This window comes from Plectropomus leopardus, chromosome 16, assembly GCF_008729295.1.
Source record: "Plectropomus leopardus isolate mb chromosome 16, YSFRI_Pleo_2.0, whole genome shotgun sequence".
NCBI classification, from domain to species: Eukaryota; Metazoa; Chordata; class Actinopteri; order Perciformes; family Serranidae; genus Plectropomus; species Plectropomus leopardus.
Genome location: NC_056478.1, coordinates 23,106,069 through 23,122,696, shown reverse-complemented (window position 1 = coordinate 23,122,696; position 16,628 = coordinate 23,106,069). Strand labels below are relative to the sequence as shown.

At 36.9% G+C, this 16,628-nt stretch overlaps 1 protein-coding gene across 1 annotated transcript in view; it reads left to right on the top strand.

Moving 5' to 3' along the window:
* Positions 1 to 289: 289 nt before the first annotated feature.
* ift172 (intraflagellar transport 172) overlaps positions 290 to 16,628 on the top strand; it is a 50,937-nt gene continuing 34,598 nt past the window's right edge. The window contains 17 exon segments of the mRNA XM_042504048.1: positions 290 to 457; positions 949 to 1,092; positions 2,130 to 2,242; positions 2,348 to 2,387; positions 2,864 to 2,929; positions 3,102 to 3,181; positions 3,273 to 3,360; positions 3,476 to 3,647; positions 3,650 to 3,689; positions 4,636 to 4,759; positions 5,078 to 5,173; positions 6,220 to 6,381; positions 6,513 to 6,566; positions 6,817 to 6,920; positions 8,512 to 8,597; positions 11,659 to 11,771; positions 15,691 to 15,858. Of these exon segments, the coding sequence (XP_042359982.1) occupies positions 419 to 457; positions 949 to 1,092; positions 2,130 to 2,242; positions 2,348 to 2,387; positions 2,864 to 2,929; positions 3,102 to 3,181; positions 3,273 to 3,360; positions 3,476 to 3,647; positions 3,650 to 3,689; positions 4,636 to 4,759; positions 5,078 to 5,173; positions 6,220 to 6,381; positions 6,513 to 6,566; positions 6,817 to 6,920; positions 8,512 to 8,597; positions 11,659 to 11,771; positions 15,691 to 15,858 (1,689 nt within the window). The 5' untranslated portion in view covers positions 290 to 418.

Here is a 16,628-nt window from a genome sequence, read left to right as displayed (position 1 = left end):
TTGATTTAAAGGTTTGCTTTAAATTGTCGTGATCTTATATTAGGAAACACGAAGACTGTATTATAGATCTCCCGTCTTCAATCTACATACCTATATTGTTGCATTGTCTGGGATGTATTATAGTCCATTAATTAAATAATTAGAAACTACAAACAATTTTTGACTGAAATACATTCGTCGACGCAAAACAGCGTGATTTGTGAGGGCAGCTGATATTTCCCACCGCTGTAAATGCCCCATCAGCCTCCGCCCCGGCGGTAACTAAGGAGATCACAGTTGTGTTTACTACAAAGATGTCCTCCTTGCTAGCTGCTAACTCGGAGCTGGTCCACAAAATGACCGTAATTTAAAGGTTTCACTTTATCCCAGCACTAATATCGGTCTTCCTCTCTATGAGCTTCCTAAAAACTCCTGAAAAATGCAACTGAAGCATCTTAAGACTCTACTAACACCCCAGGTAAGTTCAGGGACAAGTTAAGCTAAGCTAATGCTAGCTGATGCTGGGAAGCAACATCAGTAAGAAAAGTGTGACTGTAAATGATCCAATAACGTGGCCCAAAAGCTGAAATGAAGCCTCTTGTAAATTCGGCGTGAAAGTGATTTCATCGCTCCACGTTTAACGGACATTAAATGCAGTATTTTTTTAGAGTTTTTTCTCGCTAGCAACTGCGATGCGTTACCTGGTTGAAACAGTTACTGTTAATGCGCCCCAGATTAGCTCAATATTGCATCTCTATGATTCAGACGTGGTAAACAAAAAGTGACGTGATAGCAGCTGATAAATTATAACAGCTTTAACAAATAGAGCAATCTTCCATGGAGTTTGGGGCAAGCCCCTGTCCTTACAGAACACTACGGACTGTATCAGGTTAGCTGACATGAACCAAAGAGATGCTAGGATAGTTTTTTAACCTGAGTTTTTGTTGTTTTCTCTGCCTCTCTTCACAGGAGGGTGCTGCCAAAGTGACATGCATGGCCTGGGCACCCAATAACACCAAGTTTGCTGTGTGCACGGTTGACAGAGTGGTGCTGCTGTATGATGAGCAGGGAGAGAGGAGAGACAAGTTCTCCACCAAACCTTTAGACTCCAAGGTGAGACAGGGGAGCAGGACGTCCAGTGCTGTCTCATGCATACAGTCCGATTTGTTACATCAGTTAAAACACATGGAAAAGTGCCATCTTGTTTTCAAAGGGGTCAAACACTCACAAAAACAGACAGAAAACTAAACAGTACAAAACACAAGGTGCAACACATCACAAGGCAAGACAAATTTAAGGCTGGGCACAATTTAAAGTAGAATAACACTAGAGAGGAACAATTACAAAACAAAAATAAGAATAACAACAACCCATACCAATAAGATTAAGTACAATTCAACACAGAAAATAATAGAATTAAACACGATGGTGACGGAATAAAAGAGTAAATTAAAAGATATATTGAGAGACAAACTTAAATAGATTAGTTAAAATAAGTGACATCACCTAAAAGCAAGTCTATAAAAATGGGGTTTGAGGAGTGATTTAAAAGAACTCACTGATTCTGTGAGCCTTATCTAATCGGGCAGGTCATTTCAAAGCTGAGGGGCCCTGATTGCAAATGCACGGTCATCTTTAGTTTTAAGCCTCGACGGCCAGAAGGGCCCCACCTGAGGGTCTAAGGATGTGAACTGGCTCGTAAGGGATCAACATCTCTGTGTTGATGAAGATTCTCAGTCTTCTATGGCATGACCATTGTAAGTCAGGGGTGTCCAGATTTTTTTGAACAGGGGGGGGTCAGCTGCCTTTCGCCAGCTGCCTTTCGCATTATATGGGTTATTTTTAAAGGAAAAACAAGATGATTGCAACTGTTTCATCTTGCATTGGAAATGTTTTTTCCACATCTCCTCAAAAAAAAAAACTATTAGATATTGAACTGATACAGTATAACTATATATATATATATAATATTATATATATATATATATATATATATAATGTCACTGTTATTAAATAAAGAATAAGCATTATTGAATGCCACTTTCATGAGTGCAGTTGTTGTTAAGCTTGTTAAGTTTTCTACTAACTAAACTGACTTTATAATAGGATGTTGTGTGTCATAATAATCCAATGAAATCTTTTTTTATCAGTATGGAAAACAGAGCTATGTTGTCAATGACATGGCGTTCTCACCGGACTCCACCAAAGTTGCCATCGGCCAGTCCGACAACATCATCTTTGTCTACAGAATCGGAGAGGATTGGTAATGTCCTCATGCTGATTTCATCTCCCATATTAATCTTCAATTTGTCATCTAGGTTGATGCGTTCAAACAAATTTAATTTATCAGTGTTATCTTCTCTCCTAGGGGAGACAAGAAAGCCATTTGCAACAAATTTGTTCAGACGGTAAGTGAACACGAGTAGAAACACTGTTTTGGCAGTGAACAGCATGCTTAAGGAGGCAGTAACTGTTTTGTAAAACAAAATTCACGACTGATAATTTGTAACGAGCTCTGTATGTATGCTCTTATGTTATTATTGTGGCAGTTAATGTTATGCAAAAGATGTTTGTCAGTTTGGCTGTTAAGTTACACATGTTTTAGTAGATTTGGGGCCATGTGAAGCTAAAAAGGCCTCACAAATGCTTCATAAAGATTAGAAACTTGTTGCAGACAATAATGCTGCATAATCCGCATATTCACAGCTGTGTCTTCATTTTATGCACATTCATATACTTTTGAAGTTATGGATTGAGACAGTTTAGCTGTTGGTAGAACTCTGACTTTAATGGCGTTTGCATGTCAGATAAGCAATTTTTTCTAGTACAAATTTCCAACTTTCTAACATCTTTGTAATGCAACATTTTGTTCTCTGCATTGCAGAGTGCCGTGACTTGCTTGCTTTGGCCTGCAGAGCATGCAATTGTTTATGGGTTAGTGGATGGCAAGGTAAGTCTGCAACATGTTTTCACCTTATTTTACAGTTTTATATCCATTTCATTTGTGTATCATAAGTGTTAGGAGTATTACAGTATTGACAGGATAGCAGACACAGTAAGACTGCTTGTAGAAGTAGAGTTAAAAAATACAATTAATTTCCTTTTTTTTTGACTTGTCATAGGTTCGCCTCGCCAACACACAGACAAACAAGTCATCGACCATCTACGGCACTGAGTCCTGTGTTGTCTCACTGGCATCCAAGTAACTATAAAGAAACTTTAAAGAAATAAAAGGATTTTTTTTCTTTTTCTGTGGTGCAGTCAGTCAGTGTTACTTGTCTGCTCTGTATCAGTGTCTCTGGTAAAGGCATCCTGTCTGGCCACGCTGATGGGACAGTCGTGCGTTACTTCTTTGATGATGAAGGCTCTGGGGAGTCTCAGGTTCATACATTTACACATATCATCACATGGATTATGAACATGTTTCTGCAACATTGATGGTATAAATGTATTTCTAAAACTATGAACAGACTAACACATTTCCACTTTGATACAGGGTAAGCTGCTGATGCACCCGTGCCCACCCTACGCCCTGGCATGGGGTGCAAACAGCATCATGGTGGGTGGTTGTGACAAGAAGGTGGTGGCCTATGGCAAAGAGGGACACATTCTGCAGACCTTCGAGTACAGCCGCGACCGGACGGAGAGGGAGTTCACCGTGGCCGCCACCAGCCCAGCGGGCAGTCGGTTGTGTTTGGCAGCTATGACCGGTTAGTATAAGGTCTTTTAGTTAATATACAGCTTAAAATGACACACTGGCTACTATTATGTGATGCCATCTCAAAGGACTGTTGTATATGTTTGGTCCTATCTGTAGAGCTATTTATCAATAAAGATGTCTTTGTGTGAGTTGCCGAGTGTTGGAGATATCGGCCGTAGAGATTTTTGCCTTCTATTGAATATTATGGAACTAGATGGTGCTTGGCTTGTGTTGCCAAAAAAAAAAAAACATTTGAAAAACTCAACAGCAATGTATCTTTCCAGAAATCACGATCCCCATTACTCAAGACAATCCACACACCTTGTTGTGAGCAGTTTCATGTAGGAACTATTTTCTTAGCAACCTACACTTGCCACTCATATCTCTGCGCAGGAGGAAGCGTGCATCTACTCATGGACGAGAGGCTCCAGCTCATGATAGAGCGGGATGCAAACATTTATGGCGTGCTCCTCGGCTGAGCTGTAACATTAGCTTGCTCAGCGGTGCTAGCTGAACTAGCAGTAGATGCACTCCTCCTTCTGTGCAATGATACAGCTGACAGGTGTAATTTGATAGGAGGAAAATAGTTCCTATATAAAACTTCTCACAGCAAAGGTTGTAAATTATCTTGATTAAACAGGTCATTATTTTTGCAAAAAGAGTTGCTGTTGAGTTCTTCAAATGTATGTTTTTAGCACTTTGAGCACCACATGCCGAGCGCCATCTTGTTCCCTTGTATTTTAGAGAAGGCAGACATATTGCCGATATCTCCACCACTTTGCAACTCACAGCGGACAAATTTCAGACTGATAAATAGCACGACAGGTAAGAGGAAAAATTCGTACTTTGGATTTTGAGGTGAACTGTCCCTTTAACGTGGGTTTATTCAGTGTAAGTAAGTAGTTCTTGTCAGTGCAGATAATTTGACTTGTTTCTCTCCCTGATGTTTCTCCTAGGTTGCGGGTGTTTAACTGGGCTCCCAGGAGAGGTGTGTGGGATGAAGCCAAGCCTAAAGAGATCCAGAACCTCTACACCATCACCAGCTTGGCCTGGAAGAAAGACGGATCACGCCTCTGTGCTGTAAATACTTCATCTGTCTCATTATTTTAATCAGGAGTTTAACATTAACGCCAACCATTTGTTAGCATGTCTTTTGCCCTTTACTTTCTCAGCGGAGATTTGCGGCAGTGGTTTCAAGTGCATGCATGGGGAGGTCTTTTTCTGGTCCCTCATGACACCTGGTTTCACATTGATATCATGCAGCTTATTTTAGCAGTGAAATCTTGTATCTTAAGATGCCACTTAATTCTTTTTAAAACAAACCTAAAACGCAAATCTGTAATAAAGTAAATGTTTTTTTCTTGAATGTATTTATTCGATTATTGTGTGTCTTAACAGGGAACACTGTGTGGGGGAGTGGAGCTGTTTGATTGCTGCTTGCGGAGAGCAATCTATAAGAACAAGTTTGAGATGACCTACGTCGGCCTGAGCCAGGTACAGACAGCTGGAAAAAAAATAAATTTTTCTTAAAGACAAAACTAAAGGAACTTTAATTGCACAAACAAACAGAAGCACTTAGGATCAAATACACAACTCTCAACATCACTCTGGTCTCTGCCTTTTGCCAATTAACATATGAAACGACACTGAAAGTAGCTGATTGTGCAGTAGCAATAATTCAGATTTAAAAACAGTCCAGTATCTCAATTCCATAATTAAGAAAGGGACAACTGAAATTGGTTTTGAGAAAATTACAGTATATTCGAATATTCTAATAAATGGATCCGTTACGAGCCAAGTAAAATGATTTTTTAATAGTTTGAAACATATTGTATTTCCATCATATCTGACAAAACAAGAATGAACCTTGCATCTTACACACATATTACAGCAGTACAAGTATCTTGACCTCTGTAAAAATTCATATATTTTGCATTTTGCATTATTTGTAAATTGTAATAGGCTTCCAGTAATTCCTGAGAACATGCACCGTATATCTTATTTGTACTATAAACCTTAAAAATGTGGGATAAAATTAACTAACAAATTTTGACACTCACTAGTTTTTGACGGAGAATAATAACGCTGGAAGCACAGATGATGGAAAAGTGTAGAAATGGCCTTTGAACTCAATCAAGGATTTCCTAATTTAAAAAGAAAAATCCTAAACTAATTAATGCATGAATCGATTTTGCTGCTGGTTGGAAAAAATAAGATACAAATTAAAATTGAGGAGATTATGACTGAGAGAATATGCGAGCAGCTAATAAGATGGCTGGTGAGTAATGACATTTTCCAGTCGTGATTTAAAAGCAACATTTTCTTTCTTTGTTGCTGAGAGTGAGTCTATCTGATGTTACAGCTCCAGTGTACATGACTAATGTATGTATTTGTGGAGCATAAATAAACGTATAAGACCTTCATCAAAAATGAAAGAAATTGATGTAGAAATGAATTTTGCATTTCTCATTTATCTATTTTTTGCATTTTTTCCCCCTTTTCCCACTTCGTCATCTTATCGTCTCGTCCTCCTTTTCCAGGTGATCGTGAGGAACCTCTCAACAGGAACGCGTGTGGTCCTGAAGTCTTATTATGGTTATGAAATAGAAGAAGTCAAAATCATGGGCAAAGATCGCTACCTGGTTGCTCACACCTCCGACACTCTTCTGCTGGGAGACCTGCTGACAAATAAACTGAGCGAGGTAGGTATATTGTACTTTATACTCCATATCATTTATTTGGCACTTTTAATACCTGTCGTATCATACATACATGATGCCTTTTTTCCGTCTCAAAGTTAAAAAAAGCCTTGATCCTGCTGCCTTTCTTTCAGGTGCCATGGCCTGGTTCTGGGGGAAATGAAAAGTTCTTCTTTGAAAATGAATCAGTAAGTTCACACATGAAGATTATTGTTAAGAAGTAGAGTGGTTCTTTTTCATGAATATTAAAGACACATCCACATGTTGGTTTTCCAATAAAGTTTACAGCAGTGCCAAGACAATTAGGATTTTTTCGGTACTGTTGTAGTAGAAGGTTTCAGGTCCTGTCATGCCTTGCGCCTTTGACTGTGTGACTTACCACTGTTCCCACTATATTACACTCTACTGTGCTTAGTTTGACTGCATTTTATGTTTCAGGTGTGTATGATTTTTAACGCTGGGGAGCTGAGCCTGGTGGAATACAGCAACAATGAGATCCTGGGTTCGGTTAGAACTGAATTTATGAATCCTCACCTCATCAGGTACACACAACAAATACGCCTTATTGAGTTGGTTAAGTAGGTTTGTGTGGTTCCAAAGAACAAAAGTAGAGACACACATGTTACTGGCCCACTGAATGTTGAATGTCAGAATTGCACAAATATCAGATTTGAGGCCATCACATCAGCCTTAATTACAACAGTAAAAAAGGTGTCCAATTCAGTTTTACTTACAGTTTTTTGGCTCAAATTTAGATCAGTGTCTTCATCCACTTTTTGACTGTTGAGGTACAACATTTCCAACACAATTTGACAGGAATAGTAAGCCCCCGAAATGAATGAAAAGAAAATTTTGTATTTTTGCATAGTAAAAATAGCCCTTTTATGTATGTAGTTAGTAATGTTGTTTTGTTCTGGGGCATAAACGTGATGCATTTGCTTCAGAAAATAAAATTTGCCCTATTTTTCTGAATTAATATGATTATTATGTTAGAATTATGAGAGGTTTTCATGGAAACATGTCTGCTCTTGTTTCTCTGAATTAATAACATAATATTCTTGTCAATTCTCTTTATTCTGAATTATTCTGCTGAAAGAACAAGATAATAATCTTGCTTTTCTAAATCATTTTTCTAAATTCATTAGATAAAAATCTCACAAATTCTCTTTTTAGAATTGTTTTTCTAAATTCTCTGATTTTTTATTATTTTTCTGAGTTAACAAGATAATCTAAAAAAATTATTGTTTTTTTTTTAACTAGTTTTCTGAATTAACAAAATAATAGTGTTGGGAAATCTTGTTTTTCCTTTTTTCTGAATCAACAAAGTAATCCTAAATAATTTAGATACATGAGTAATTCTCATTTATCTAAATTATTTATCTAAATTTAAAAAAATTAATCTCGTAAATTCTCATTTTTCTGAATCAACAAAATAATCTTGTAAATTTGTGTTTCTATCCATCTTACTCAACAAGATAATAATCTCATAAATACTCTGATATTATAAGTACTTACACACTAATTAATATCTTTCTGACAGCAGTTTAAGACAGAATCTGTTTTCATTGATTGGAAGGATATTGAATTAGATGTAGGAACATGTCCTCTGTACAATGAATCCACATATAATATTTTTTTTCTAAATTCAAGTAAAAACATATAAAACTGCCAATTCAATATAAATGCAGTTTAAATAAGTCTCTCCCCCTTCCGAAAAGCCTATGCATTTCCAGCTCTGTCCATTAGATGGGAGTATTGATTTGTGTAGAAATTCGAGGTATCATGACAGCGACTCTTCAGATGAGTCAGTGAGCCTCAGCCTGCTCGTCAGCACACATCCATGTTAAAATATTCAGCCCTGTCAAAAGTGTCAGGACTGACGGTCCCTGGGTGACTGACTAATGGCTGTCTGCTGTTAAGGCCAGCAGGTTTCAGGACGCTCTGACTGCTCCTCGCCTCTGGCTGGACACTGTAGCATGACAACATTATGATCAGCAGTGTCCTGGGACTCCAGCACCAGCTGAAGCCAATTATACTGAGCAGATGCTGGATTTAATATTTACATGTTGAACTCATGTAAATTCAGTCATGTGACACTGAGCAAAGTTTTTTTGTGTGTGTTTGTGTGTTTAGTGTCCGACTAAATGAAAGGAAACAGAGAGGAGTTGAAGACAACAAAAAGCTTGCGTACCTGATTGATATGAAGACCATTTGTATTGGTAAGAATGAGTGTTTGTTACTGCTGAGTTGTACTTCTCCAATACAATGTTAGAAAGAAATGTTGCACTTATTCCATTTATTTTATAACATTTGAGATTAATAATGCAAAAAACAACCAACAGCTAAATTATTATGCTGATGTTAACTTTAAGATTATAGTAAATTGGCTTGATGTTTTTCAAAATCATGGGAAAAATAAAAATAAAAATAAAATAATAACAACAACAATAATAAAAATAATAATAAAAGTACGTTTTTAAAAAAATAAAGTTTTTTGGGAGAGACTTTGAGACTTTTTTTAGCAATTTTGAGAATGTTTCTTGCCATGTTGCTCATTTCTTTCCCCATGTCTTCTAAAGAAATCAGAACAATTTGATACAAGTATTAATACATGTGAAAGGCGTCTGAACGCTGCACAAAAAAGGGATGTTGATCCAGGTTTCAAAGGGTTAATGTTACATATGATACGGATGATAAGACCTTATTGGTCCACAGGGGTAAATTCACAAGCTACCCACCAGTATATAAAGTTATGAAAATTAGCCCCATCTGCAAGATTAAAGCAACGCAGGCATTAATGCATCAGTAATGAGAATCACATAATATACAAGTGCTATACATTATTCTGAAGTGGGCCATTGTTCATAATGAGTATTTTTATACTTGGTACTTTAAGTAAGGGATAATGTACAGCCAGTGGCTCATTGTTGAGGAATGAAACCCGACGAGGTCATGCAGGACTGAATCAACCTGAAGTTGTATATTATCCTGCTTATTCCAGCTACTTACTAAAGAAATCAGTGAATCGCACTATGTCCGTAGCTATGGTCTACTAATCAGAAATAACATTACATAGAATACCATAAATTACTGAGAAGAATACTCAGAATCAAGTACTCAACAAAGTTCTCTAATAATGCAATTATACAATTATGAATGCAGAACTTTTGCTTGTAAGACAGTATTTCTGCACTGTAGTATTGCTACCTTTACCAAAGTAAACAACGAGAGTGCTTCTTCCACCACAGTTCAGTCTTGTTATTTAAATACAATATAAAAGTAATCACGCTCTTTTGAACTTTTGTTACCAACATGTTTTGTAATCTTGTGTGCACAAGTTAAGAAAAAAAGTCACCTTTGGTGAGTTTAGGGGCTCCAAAGCATCCAACACTGCAATGAGATTCTGTGGATGTGCACATGACTATTGTAGCCATTTGTGTCAATAGAAGTCTGATTTAACAACCACAGCACATTAAGGTTTTAACAGCTCGTACTTTAAAACTGAAACTGCTGATTTTCCATATTTTTCATATGGAATATACATATATCATACATGGTTTCCTTGGTTATGTCTTTCTTGTTGTCAACAAATCTCTAACAATGTATTAGTCTGTCTCTCAGTAGTTTCTGATTATTTTTTTTTTGTGGCTCTAAGCCCAAAGCCCACTGGTTCCTATTTAAGACGTCAATCTTGAAAACAGTTACATTTTAATTAAATTAAGAAAAAACAAAAAACTACTAGAATAATCCTTAAAATTAGCCACATATTCCAATATGAGGAATATAATTGTAACTGGACAATGTAAACTACCGTTTAGGGAAATAAAATTGATTGAAACATTAGCATGGACATGACCTCCTTTAAGACTTCCTTATTTCCAGATCCAGGTCTGCCTTTGATTCTCAGCCTCAAGCTTAATGGTTCAGACAAAAGATGTAAAAATATTTATAAACACCTAATAAAAAAAAAAGTCTTCACTAATTCCATAAAATGTTTGTCACTGTAGTTTTTATCAAACACAACTTAAACAGGAGAAAATATTGGATTTGTTGGGGACTATTTTCAGCAGCGGATTAAGCCACATTTGATGCTCGAGTGAGTACTTGGGGCAGCAGAAAGGCGTATGTGGGATTGAGCCAAAATAAACCACAGTGTGCGTGTTCATGGTAATGAAGGAACAGTGCAACAGTGTGACTCACTGATGTGTTTTTAATAGTTTTTGGACATTAATAGAGCTCTGTGGCACAGATGAATATTAGGCTTTGGATACACAGCCAATACTTGTTGGTAGGATCAATTGGTTGTTGGTTTCTGGCTTTCTTTGTTGGATTTGTAAACAATGAGAAAAATGCTGAGTATTGCCAGCCTTATCCTTAAATGCCAACGAGTTTTAGTTCCAGAGCCAGAACAGATTGGTGAGTGAATTCTCAGTACCTGACCGTGTAATCATGAATCATCAGTTTTCATCCACAACCCTGCTGACTCTTGTAGATTAACATGTTCATTTTGTGTTGTGAACGCTGATGGAAGTTCATGATACTGTCATTATTATGTTTTTCTCCCCTTGAATCTTTTTTTTCTCAATGGGGGTTTTTCAATAATAACAGATATTATATAAATAAAATATGGTATGCCATAAAATGAAAAGGCAAAACAAAACAACAAAAAAAACCATAATTAAAACACAGGTGAAAACAGATAGTACAACAGTTGCAATGTACAGAAATCTTGAAGATTACATGGGCTACAACACTTTATATTCTTATTTCCAATTTCCCAACCCCATTCACGTTTTTTGGTTTTATTGGTCTTCATCCCCCAGATATCTTCAAAAACTGCCAGCTCTCCTTTTGTAATATATATTAGTATTTCCAAAGCATCACATGTTGATAAATCCTTAATATATAGCTTTATACCTGTTCTCTCCATCAATCTTTAAATATATCTTGTTTCACATATTGAGCCAGACGGCAGCTTTTCACACTACAATAACTGCAGTATATCATCAATGGAACTAAATTGTTTCCATTAAGTGGACCACACTGACTAAACTGGATTCCATTTTTAATTAAAAAGTTGATGTATCAGCAGACTATTAATATCAGCTTGGTCCCAGAGCAGGTGAGTTTTTAATGTAGAGAAACTGCCTGATGGAATCATAGATAATGATGATACCATGACTGATTACCTGAATAAAAAGCCAATTTTAGCCAGATACATTATCACACTAGCAGTTTGACTCCTGCTCGGTTAACCTGTTCTTTTCTCTCTCCCCTCAGTGGACTTGGCCGGGGGCTACAATCTGGGAACCATCAGCCAAAACTCCAAGATTGACTGGCTGGAGCTCAATGAAACCGGACGCAAACTGCTGTTCAGGGACAAGAAGCTGCGGGTGAGAATAAAAACGCCTCCTGGGGGACTGTAGGAGTGGAAACAGTGGGAGGGAGGCCTAAAGCCATTGAGGGCAGATGATAGATAAGATGATGATTAGTGAAGTAGTAAGTCAAGCAGAAAAATTACCACCTTGGTCGGGGCATGTCTAAAGTTATAGGCACGTCCATCACCCAAATAATGTCCTGTGGCTTTTTGTGGAGCCATTTTGGTCATCCAGGTGATAGGATAGTATATCAGAATATATGTGGGTGCACTTTGCCACAGGGGGCGCCGTAAGTCGTAAGAAAACTCAACTCATCCATAATCAAGTGCAGAGGAGGGATGACATTTCATTTCTCATAAGCCAACAGTGCAACATTTCACATTAAAGCAAACACGGTAGTCAACATAAGGTGACATGACAAAAGAAAACAAGTGCACACACATTATGTGTGAAGTCCTATTTAACTAATCATAAGAGGCTGAATGACGTAACGTTACCCAAACTAGAATTGCCGCCACGTAGTAGGATGCCTTAGCGCACAGTTTACATTAATGTCTATGAAAACACGAACGCTTCACACACAGAGGATATATACAGTCAGCACAGTTTCAAGGTGGACCCAAGATTAGAGTCAACAGTTCAGTAACTGACCAAATGTCTCCCCTTCTGTTTCTGAGATATGACGTTGAGTCCAGAAAAGGGTTTTTGCAGAACATTATGGTGTCACAGTGACCTTGACTTTTGTTTTATATTCAAAAACACTTGCAAAAAAACTAAAATTTTCAATTTACCTAAGCACAAATCTGAAGAGAAAAAACATCTGATAATAATAGATAATATCTTTAGTGTTTGGGCACATGGGACAACTTTATTTTTATATATCAAAGATATACATGCAGTGTAAACAAAAATGTATATGAAAGACATCTAATAAACACTGCATAAGCCTTTTCCCACATTTTTCAAAAATCCTGACTTAGACTATAAGTAAAAGTGATTTTTCACGTGATATAAAAATTTTACAGTTGTACTGTTAAGACACTTTCTTATATATATACTTATACATATACTTTTACTTGTATTGTTAATCATAAAAGCTCAGTGAATCAGTTCTTCATTGTTTCATAATGATCATATACACAGATGGAAATAGAAATAACATTTTAATAATGGAGACTTTTTTTAAGCACTGCAAACCTTTCTCACTTACTTTTAAAGAAAAGATCCTCCTTGTGGAAACTGGTTTTACCAAATGCAAAATCTTTCAGGTATTTTATTGAGAGCATTTGCTCACACAACACTCAATCTGAAGAGCAAGCCCATTTGTTTCTTGTTTTTCTTCAGTCCCTCGTGTCTTATTTCTCTGATATAAGTGGAGAAACCTACTTTTTTTTTAACCTTCTCCACCTCAATACCACAAACAAACAACACTTGGAAAAGGTCACAGTTCTTGCAGTGCTGCCTGAGATTCACAGCATTTTGAGAAGCCGGATGAGAGTGGCAGAGAGCTGCTGTCAGTTGTTGCCCTGGGGTAATGAAACAGTTTGATGTCTGAGCCCTGGGGCAAAGACATGGAGAACTCTGGTAATTGGGAATCCTTCAGTGGCTTCAAACTTTTTGCTGCATTCTTCTTTTTTTTATAGGTACAAATGTACAGTTTTTTTTTTAAGTATGTACAAAAAGAACTTTAGTAGGATAGATTGTGAAATATTTATGTATAGAGCCACTAAGCAAAGATGGGACATTTGAGGGTAATAAGAACCCAAATAATCTTATACGCTGCAAAGATTTGTTGATGTTATGCAGACATAAATCTTAACTTTGAAATGTGTAGTTGGAATATTGACGTGAGCAGTTTGGATTTTAGCTGATTGTTTATTCTTTGCAGGCACTGCATATTTAAATCCGTCGCTACTTTTTTGTCTTGATTCACGTGGACTTGTGTGGAGTGGAGAAAAATGCAACTTAGTTCACTTAACAGAATGAAAAGCATTCATATTATTTCACGTTTTTGGATATTTACAGTCATAGCACATTTTCACTACACTTCCCACCAGTAAGAAATTGTAGAAAGTAAAGTTGTGTAACAAATGTTTCTTTAATTGAAACTTGCTTTCAAGTGAACTTATCAACAGGCTGCTCTTCTTCTTTGCATTAAAGGGTGGCCGGCTGAGCTCCAGGGGGAAGCTATAGAAGCAACATTATTAAAAGGGGGGGGGGGGGGGGGGGGTGGGGGTGGGGGTGGGGGGTATTAAGTTAGCTGATTACAGCAGCGGGCCGTCTCTCATAGACACTCACATACATATTAAGTGCCGGGGGAGCCACTGTAGCTTAAAGAATCTACATAATCTCAACTCATCAAGACTATAGTAGAATAGATGGCAGTGTTAGTATTCAAATGCAGCTGCTGTGAGTTAACTTTTCATCAAGCCACATGAGTTAAACTATGCAACATAAACTTTGAATTTCTAAGACAGAGGATGAGAAAATAAGGGCAATCACTATGTTTACTGCCAATTCTTTCTTGTCCTATAGTCACTAAAAATCAGCCTTTTTTGGCCAGAATCATAGTAGAATACTGGTTCTTAAATCGTACCATAGTAACCCCAGCTATCTACCAAAGACTCTCTAATATCCAGTTGACATTTTGCAATAAATGAAAGAATACTTTGACATTTTTGGAATACGTTAATTCAACATGCGGCTGGAGTAGCAGCCAGTTATCTTAGCATTGTACCTGTAGTAAAAACTGACACCACTGCCAGCTACAGCAGTGGAATCTCAAATGTCGATTTTATCAAAAAATAAACTGAAATAGATTATTTTTTAAGTGGTTAATCCATCTGTCACCTGCATGCCACGTATCTATGTCATTGAGTACGTTTAGGGTTCCCCTGAAAAACCTGAAGAAGTCTTGCATTTTCACAAACACATTTTCCAGCCTTGGAAAACTGATGGAATTAGTAAAAACCATTGAAAGATTTGGAGAAGTCATGGAAGTTTGTTGTTTGTAATCACATTGTTACAGTAATTTTTCTTTGGATAATGCCCATGTAACATAACGGCGAATTTGTTTTCCATGGCTGTCGATTTAACGTTGCTGTGTGTGTGACGTTTTATTTACCATCACGTACGTTTCTTTGTTTCCTCCCCGTGTTTTGACTTGCCAAGTTATGTTTAAAAAGGGTCTGAATCTGTTTGAAAAACACCAGGTGAGTGGGGCAAGGAAAAAAATGAATATGGGGTCCTTGAAAAGTCATGGAAAAGTTTTGAAATTTTGTCCATGAAAATGTATAGGGACCCTGTATATCGCATTAATGTAACTGATTGTTTGATTGGGAATTATTGCTTTCTGTGTTAGATTAAAAATACCTTTAAAAAGTCTTAAATTTAACTTGATGAATCCTGCAGAAACCTAGACCAGTAAGAGGGAAACAGCTAGCCTGAATTTGTCCGACACCATCAACTTTTTGTATGTATTTAACAAACAACATTTGAGACGGTTGTATGCTTATGGGCAGATTTTGTTAGTAGTGTCGCACACTCTGGCTCCATATGCATCTGTCTTTTATTTAAAAAACCTTTAAACCAGACAGTGACAGGAGTTACAGCCAATCACTTGCTTTCAAAACAAAATAATGATATCAGTCTTAGATTTTATTTAAAGATGCATTTTTTTAGTTCACCATATTTTAAAAAAATGTTTCAGTGTTTTTAATCAAGTCAGGTTAGCTGTTTCTCCTAGTTTTCAGTCTTTACGTAAAGCTAAGATAACTATCTTATACCGAATGGACAGATACTGTATGAGTGGTGTCAATCTTCTTAACTCTCAGGAAGAAAATGAATTCCTCTGATAAGGTCAGACCATCACTGATGATGAAATAAACAAAAAAATAATCATTTCCTTATCTCTCTTCCTCGGCTTCCTTCTCAGCTCCATCTGTATGACATAGAGACAGGCGTAAAAACCACGGTGCTGAGTTTCTGCTCCTACGTCCAGTGGGTGCCTGGCAGCGACGTGGTGGTTGCCCAAAATAGGGGAAACCTCTGCATCTGGTACAGTATCGACAGCCCAGAGAGCATCACCATGTTCCCCATCAAGGTGAGACTTTGTTCTCTTTGAGTGTGTGAATGTGTTTTTGTTTGTTCTCCATCAGGTGACACATAAACATGACTGAAAGGGTTAAGTATATATAATGTCACGACTAAACAGATCTCATATTGGCATTTTTTTTAATATCTTTTCCCTTTTCATTTGACCCTCTCTGCCCAGGTTATTTAAACTTCACATTTCCAGATTATAAGGCACAAGTTCCATAAAATAATTCTAGTCTCCAAGCCCAAGTTGAAATAACACAGTTGTTGGTTTTTTTTGTATCCTGTTTTCATACCCAAACAACTTAAATTCAGATTTTTCTTTCAATTACTGATGTTTTCAGCAATGATAAAAAACTAGGCAGAGAGAGCATGGTTGCAGGTAGGTATTAATTATTTCTTGCAATCATCACAGACAGCTTAATGACAAATGATTGCTGTGGTGCATCTTTAAAAACAAAAAACAATTACGTTTTGGAGCGACTGCTTTGTGTACAGAACATAGACAGTTTGGAAAAAATGAATTAATAAAAAAAAGGTGAATAAAAAGTGCTTTAAAACAATAAAGATAAAAATAAAGGTAAAGATAAAGGTAAAGATACTCCATTACAAGTAAAAGTCCTGCATTCAAAATGCTGCTTGAGTAAAAGTATCCAAACATTATCAGCAAGGTGTACTTAAAGTATCAAAAATATAAGCCCTCAGTGCAAAACAATATGCCCCTCATACATGTTATAAATAGCTTGATTACTATTAGTGATGCAATAATTAATGTAT